We start from the raw sequence: 7,891 nt of genomic DNA, 5'->3' as shown, positions 1-7,891 counted from the left end.
AAAGCAATTGATCCCTTCTGACCACGTAACTCACGCCACAGAAACTCATCAAGATCCCACCGAAGAAGCTTTTGCAACTCATGAGGCTTTGAGAATCGTTATTGTTGCTTTTATCACTTCAGAAGATGTCCTTCTCTATGAAGTCCGCACATTTGGAGCAAAAAACGAGGAACACCAAACTTTACTCCAAGCAGTCCACTCAGGCACACTAATACTATCTATATTTTGCGGCTCTCGGCCATGACAACAAAGGTAAACAAAGACTGATCAGTTTGGCGATATCACAGGTGGTATTAGGGAAGAATGACTATATGTACCTCAGTGCACATGGAAGAAATGAAAAGGGTAGTAGCAGACATTCCAGATGCAGGAGGGTAGAGGGAGGTGATGAAAGACTTGGTTATTGCAGTAGAGAGGGTGGGCTAGGTTGAACAACTCCTTTGTCAGCTCCCGTTGATGATGGAATTTGGCGGGGAGCCGGGCAAAGATACGTGACCTCCAATATTCCGAGGGGATGTCGGGCCACGGACAGTAGGGTTCTGTCCTGTCCGTGGCGGCGCACGCGAGCTGATGCCCGGACATCATCCTCGGAAAGGTCAGTCTCCCAATACTATTGGATACCGACCTTGCCAGCCTTGAGGCCCTCCTACATCTTAGAAACACACCAAGACCTAATGGAATTTCTTCTAGTTTTCGTTCGCTTCAACGCATATTTAGAACGAAAATCCCAACATCTAACCTTCATCCTGCAATGAATTTTGATATCGCAAGGAACAAAAGCTCTGCCCCAACTTCTACATGGATCCAATGTGTTGGTCCAGCATCCCTATTTCAAGGCCTGGTAGGACAACGGAATAATTCTGTCCGTAAAAGAAAGTGGTCAATCCTACTTAGTGTCATTTAAAGGAAAAGAAAAAGTTCGAAATCGTCGCTTCTTAAAACTATCTGATCAATCACATTATGGGACCGCTTCTCCTCATTCTTCCATAGCAAATCACCCAAATCCTCCAACATCTCCACGCCGTTCTTTCCGTACCAAGAATCCTCCAACCCGTTTCCAACCTTCTTGAGATCCCAAGAGAACAGGGGGGGTAATGATGTGATCTCTCCCCCATCATTATCTATGATTGTGGTCTGAAATTGGAAGCCGTTTTGGAGCGTTGTGTTTTTTTTTTTCGTGAGTTACGAAATTTACATTCTCATCCATGAAAATGCCAATAATTGGCTTAATTGGCCACTTTAGCTTTCACCTAGATGGATTACAAGTAGAATCCATTAAAACAGTCATTTGAAACGTTTCATGAGCTAAATTCCAACGTCATTAAGTTAAAACAAGTGTTTATTCTTCGCAATAAAATCTGCAATGAAATTACTTCGAGAGGCCAATTGAATTTTGAACCAGAGCTGGACCTTTGAAAAACTAGGTACTAAAAAGTTCCTACTTGTCAATTGCTCCATTGCTTTTCTTGAAGCATCAGCAATGAAATTGCTTATGGGCATTGCTTTGCTATACCTCACGGTTTTCATCAGTGAGGGCGTTGCTAACGGTGAGTTTCCAAGACGGTACTGTTTTACTTGATTTCTACATTTGTAGGGTCTAGATAAGTTAGTGATTTCAAGGCATTATTACATTTCAAATATGTAACAGTTTTCCATGTCAGGCATCTTGAAAACTTCAGGACTTTGTTCAACTCCTTGAATCAAGAATCTGGTCAGGTGGAAATGCGTTTTACCATATGGATAATGTCCTTGTGACTAGTTTCATTACTAACAGTAGTTAAAATGAGTCGTTATATTTTGATGGAAATGCACAATACATCCTCGGATTTTTCTACCTCACAAAATGATGCGGAACAATTTCGGCGCTATTGCTATTGCGATATCTGCCTTAGATTAAGAACTTACGTTGACAAAAAAAAGATAAAAAAAGCTAGTTTGAAAGAGCCTGGTGCAAACCTAAACAAAAGGAGCACCCTTCGTTAGCACCTGACTGATGTTGAATTAGCACTTGGCCTGATCATATGCAAGCTCAAATTATCAGACTATTAACATACATGTTGAACATCAAGAAAATAAGTAAGCAGTTTTCGTTTTTGGTAACAATTTGCGGTTTGAGAGCACCTTTAAGCCCTCGAGAATCCACGCTAGTTAAAACAATTTTCAATCAAATCATATTTTGACGAAAGTGCCCTCTCCAAAAAGCAGTGCTTTGTGTGATATTTATTGACACACTCCTTTCCATTTGACGCACTGACATGATGAAGAGTCGCATCAAAAGTTAGTAATGCTACTTCCGCCCAAGAAAACTATTTTTGTTGTGCTTTAATCGTTTGCGCTTAGTTCTACAATTCAGTGTCCCCCTTTACATAATCGTTTTATAGCTTGGTACGCCGTTTTGCTTTTTGATGTTCTCATCTAAAACTTTGTTGTGCCTTCCCCTGCTTTTGCTTGACTTATATGTATGAAACCCAATCATCAAACACGCCTTACATTTTGCACAAAGTCATGTCAAATGTTTATTATGAGAACAACTTTCAGTCATTTTGATGCCTAATACTTAATTTTCGATCATAGTGAAGGCAAACTAAGCAACTTAAAAGCAAAGAAATTCCCACCAAATAATAATTCAAGTGAAAGCCAATTACCAACAAATCAATCTCATACTCTGATACCTTTTGTGACAAATCACAATATAATTGTACGAGAACACAAATTGAAATTCAAACTATGATGCAAAAGCGTACAATCAGTTTTACCAACACTTAAAGGTGGAATACTCATTTTGATTTATTTCAAGTCGGCCAAAATTTCCGTATACTTTTAGTCGTGATTTTACAACACTTTTTGACTTTAATGACAAATCATTTGGTTCAATTTTCAGATGCCAAACGAAACCGAGCAAGGCCAACTCCGCCTTGTCCTGAAGGTAATCTTTGATATCATCTGTACACTCTAAGAAGTGTTTGATGGGTTCTTTATTTGTGCCCCAATTACAGGATGGAAGGTACGGAAGGCCAACCCTGAGAAATGTGTCCGCCGAAAAAAACCTGCCATCCTTCTACCATGTCCTAAAGGTATTTCTTTATTTGCTCAAAAGCTACTCTTTCTTTTTAATGCCTTTGTTCTTTGCTAGCTAGTATGCCCATTTTTATTAATTGTGCAGGCAATCTCTCAAAAACCTAGTTTTATTTTTTGATTTCAATAATTCACGAGATAGTTAATGAGTGCAACACACTTCTTTAACTGATCAAACCAACCGATTCTGGCCTTGTTAGCCTGATATTGTTTTAAATGATTAGTCGCCAAGTGTCCTTGTTGAGCCTAGTGGTAAAATCATCCTCTTGTCCAAAAATGAAGAGCAATTGTTTAAGCCGATCGAATTAATTTCGAATGAAATTGTTCATGAAGAAAATTTGACTAGAGCAAAAAGCCAGCCTGAACAAAAAGAGGATAAAATGGTATTTAGTTCAATAACATAACAAGACTTTAGGTGATACAGATGTAACATGTTACATTTAGCATGCGTTTAAAACATCCTGAAATCACAAAAAGACACATGCCTTTTTTTGCAATGGGTGGTTGGAATATCGATCGTTTTCATATAAGCAATTAAACTGTCAGCGCTTACATTGACACTATTCAAGTTCACCTTAGCCCCAAGCTGTTGCTCATCTCTAGCCGTAAAATTTAAAAGCTCAGCCTCCCCTTTAGATCAAATTTTGTGGTAAATATGCCTCAATATTCGGTCAAAGATTAACACTACCATGCTTGATGGCTTCCTTTTTTTCCGGAAAATGTCTACCATTTTGAGGGAGATCAAAGCAGTGAATTGGCATCTAAATCATATCCATGAAACAAGCACCAAAGCTGATTCCGTTCCTATTCTTGGCACAGGTTGGCAAGAGAGTGAGTTGAATGCTGGAACTTGTGAAAGGACTCCAAAAACGGACGAAACCAGATCGGCTGATCCGACTCCACCCTGCCCTAAAGGTAAAGTGAACCATATCAAACTCAAAGATTTCATTTCAATACATTGGCATTGCCATTTCCAATTCAATTCTTATTCACCCGCCGGTAGATGACCTTTAAGAAAGTCCACAATCTTAGCATTAAAGAGTGGATATAACGGGCCTTACTTGCCCAAACAAATCGGGAAGAGGCACGCTAGATTGCCACATAAACTATTAGTGCCTTGCCTTGAAAGCGATTTCTTTTCCGGACATTTTGTGATATTTCAATAGAAAGAGCCGAAAACAACACAAACACATAATAATTCAATACATAGAAATCGGCCCAATCGGCCCTTTATTTGGCAGAGGCTGACTCACAAAGCGATCTCTGAAGTGCAGAACGTAAACCATATTTCGTGCAGCATAAGGTGTCTATTGGCAAGAAAAACATTAGGTTAATAGAGTAAACCCAGGCGTAGCTGGACGTCCATTTAGTATTCACTTCTTTTGTTATTGTTAGTGCTCTTTGATTAACGCCTTAAGAGAAACAAATAATTGGATAATTGCACCTTGTTGAAAAAGGTTTGCTAGTTTTACTTTACAGTTGTTTTTGTCTGTTTTGTCCAAATACTCTAGTTTTTGTCTTCCTAAAGGTATTAGTAACTTTATATGAACCCAGTCAATGTCAAATAACTCTGGAAATTATCGAACGGCATACCTTATATTCATTTCAATTCGGACATTTAGGCAAGTTGGTACCAGCAAACAAACTTGCCTGCCAATGCCAGTGATGCAAAATTGGCGTTTCAAACTGGTTTTAACGAAGCTGACCTTTCCTTATATAGCAATGCGAAAGAAGGGTCAGCTTCTCAAAAACGTGTTTGAAGCCCCAAACTTGCATCCCTGACTCTGGTACCAGCAAACAAACGAACCTGCCAGAGCTTGCCTAAACGTCCCCATTGTCTTTTCATACCGTATTGGAATATCAATTTTGGGGCAGCATTATTTGAAATATATTAATCAGTCTAGTTTATAGTCGGCAATTGTCAGGTCCAATCCTCTTGTTGAAGACATCAAAGAATTAGTATAGGATTGTAATTCTGAAAAAGCTTTCAAAGAACGGTCCGAAATTCCCTATGACTCAATCCTTCTACCATTGTACTTTTAGTGTTTTATCTTGTTTTGGATTGCTTTGTTTTCAGGAAAATCTCAGTAAAACTGTGGCTTTTTACGTTGCAAGGCAGGCTTTATGTCACTGAATCAGTATTAGTAGAAAGCAATTCATGAAACAAAAATCCCATCTTTTGATTAAAATGTCATCTGTCGTATATTAGAGTTGCCAATCAAAAACGATATTGCTTGCGTCAGATAATTAGTGCCCTGATTATCAATTTCAACCAAACTTGATACATTAGGGGACCAAAGTTGTAGTGCAGTCTTGTGTCTTTGGCCCTCAAGTTGCAGTAAGTGACAGAAAATGATCACAAATCAATAGTTTCCGAACAGCTTGCTTTGATGTAAGTAACTTATTTAGTAATTAAATTAACCTGGTTAGGGTAAGATGATACATTGAGTTTCGATACTATCAGTGAATCAAGAAGCTTTCACTATCATGAAAATGGATTGGTCGGGTGCAATTAAATTGATTGTGGACAGAAAATAGCCAAAAAAGTAATGTATGTTGTTCAAAAAATGTGTCCCAAAATATTGCAAAACAGAAGTGATTTTATCACCTGTTGTACACCGTGCCTACCTACAATTCTATCATTTTTTTCGTCTTAATAAGCATTTAAAAGTCAAAATAGCCAGAGGCTCCAAAACCATTTCCTTGGAAACAAGCAAAAAAGAAAAATCTGTTATTGACATGGTATTCCCATTCGAACTCTCCATTTATGTTGTTTTGGTTGTCAGTTGGCATTGACTTTTAAAATGCAACACCGTTTCTTCAGACAAGATCCAATGCCTTTTTCAATAATTCCAAGCAAAAGTTGTCAATCCTTTATTATGTTTTCAGGCTTACTCTTTTTTATCCAAATAATCAAATGCAACTTTAATTTCAGGATGGAGGGTGAGCAAAAAGAACCCGGATAAATGCGTAGCAAAGCGCCCTAAGAAGAATCAAGATGATGAAGAAAAACAAAAGAAATAAGGCACAAGCAACCCAATGTTGAACTTTGGCCAATTGATGAAACATGTGATGAATAGTCTGAGTGAAGCAAATGCGAATATTGGGCACAATTTCTTCATTTGTGACTATTAAAATACAACAAAGTACTTTCACGAAAGCAAACGTTAACTAGGTTTGGAAAACGTGGCTGCAAAATACCTATTGTCTCTCCTTAACCTTGAAAATTGTATTATTTGCACCAAATCAACAGATAGGTAGATTTGACTGATTGATTTGATTTAAAGCTTTAGGTTTGATCATATATATTTTTCAGGTTCTGGATAAGCAAGAGATTGGTTTGCCAGAAACTGGACAGGAGGTTTTTAAAAAATAGTTCACAGTTTTCAGACGTTTTTGTGAGGTTGAATGACCTTTGTCGGAATAAAAAAGACAAGAAAAGACAAGACAAGGGGTTGGGAAAAGAACAAAAACAAAATGATCAATAAATGTAGTTCTTCATTTTTTATTTCGAACAAAAAGTCGCACAATGTCGGCCAATTTGCACATTCAGCATTTTCTTTCGGATGAAAGCAGGTCGAGATAATTTTACTTTTTATGAGAGGTTTACAGGATGCGAGGAGATGACTTTTTCACCCATTTGACTTTTAAAGAACTCATTTAACTTTAACTAAATGTGCGTTTATGCCACTTCAACGTTTTGAAATGTTGAATGGAGTCGCTTAAGTCAAAATATAATCTTTGGGTTACATTAATGTCAATTTTTGTAACAATAATAGAATAGTATACCTTGCCTTTATGTCATTTGATTCAATTGTAGTAATATTGAATATAGTTATTTCTGTTATCAAAATGGTGCAAAAATTGTTCATTAACAGGTTTGATTGGTTGAGGTATTACAATTTCCTTACTCCTAATGTTGACTGCATGGACTGAAAATACGTTGATCCTTTTCTTATTTTCTAAAATTTTGGGTTCCTTTATTTGCATTCACAGATTTTAACTTTTGTGTAATTTGATTTCCCTCACATTGTGAGCATTGTGAAAGAAACCATTATCAAAACAAATTTACATTCATCCAGTTTATCTTGCAACTTTAGACTTGGATCGGATCCGAACCCAATCCGAATCCAAATCCGAATCCGAACGCAATGTTGAATCCGACCGAATCTGAATTCAATTTTTTCTCAATCCGAAACCGAAAACAAAAATTGGTGGTCAATCCGATCCAGAACCGAATCTAATCGGATTCGGATCCAATGATTGTCCGAGACGTGGGTCAACAAGGAGAACTCCAGAGTTGCTCTTCTGGCAAACAGGGATTTGTGGTCTATGCCACTACGTTACCAAATGCTTTGGGCTCACCCTTCTCTCATCCTCTCCTCATCGCATAGCTGTGGATTTCTAAGGCTTTACCATAATTGGCGTCTACTATCAGCCAACCGCGGGCTATGATGATCTCGTTTCGGATCTCACATCCATCCTTCAGTAGGTGAGGAATCCGGAGAAAGTCATTCAACATCCCGCCTGACTTGAGTGAATTCTCCAAGCTCGCCCAGATCCTGAACCAATGGAATATCACTCTGCGCTCCAACCCAGGAGTCCCAAACGAGGCCTATTCCCAGGGCGCTTCTGTACTTGACCACATTTTCATACCAGAAAATATTCCATCTCCGGCCAGTCTCGTCCATCCACTGGCCGTTTCTGATCACCTCCCGATGTCAGTCACCTTCAACTTGAGACCCTGCAGCTATCCATCAACACCGGGGATGTGATGATTCCAGCTGCAGTGGCCCCAGGGTATTTCGCAAGCATT

The 7,891-nt window shown here is 38.5% G+C and overlaps 1 protein-coding gene across 1 annotated transcript; it reads left to right on the top strand.

Annotated features, from left to right (window-relative positions):
- Positions 1-1,360: 1,360 nt before the first annotated feature.
- On the top strand, positions 1,361-6,240 carry LOC131892031 (uncharacterized). The gene is made up of 5 exons (XM_059241757.1): positions 1,361-1,547; positions 2,882-2,926; positions 2,997-3,074; positions 3,895-3,990; positions 6,011-6,240. The coding sequence occupies exons 1-5, from the start codon at positions 1,481-1,483 to the stop codon at positions 6,097-6,099; spliced, it is 375 nt and encodes a 124-aa protein (XP_059097740.1). The 5' UTR covers positions 1,361-1,480; the 3' UTR covers positions 6,100-6,240.
- Positions 6,241-7,891: the final 1,651 nt, after the last annotated feature.

This window comes from Tigriopus californicus, chromosome 12 (genome assembly GCF_007210705.1).
Source record: "Tigriopus californicus strain San Diego chromosome 12, Tcal_SD_v2.1, whole genome shotgun sequence".
NCBI lineage: Eukaryota > Metazoa > Arthropoda > Copepoda > Harpacticoida > Harpacticidae > Tigriopus > Tigriopus californicus.
The sequence above is the reverse complement of the archived record's forward strand: the minus strand, read 5'-3'. Positions and strand labels throughout refer to the sequence as shown.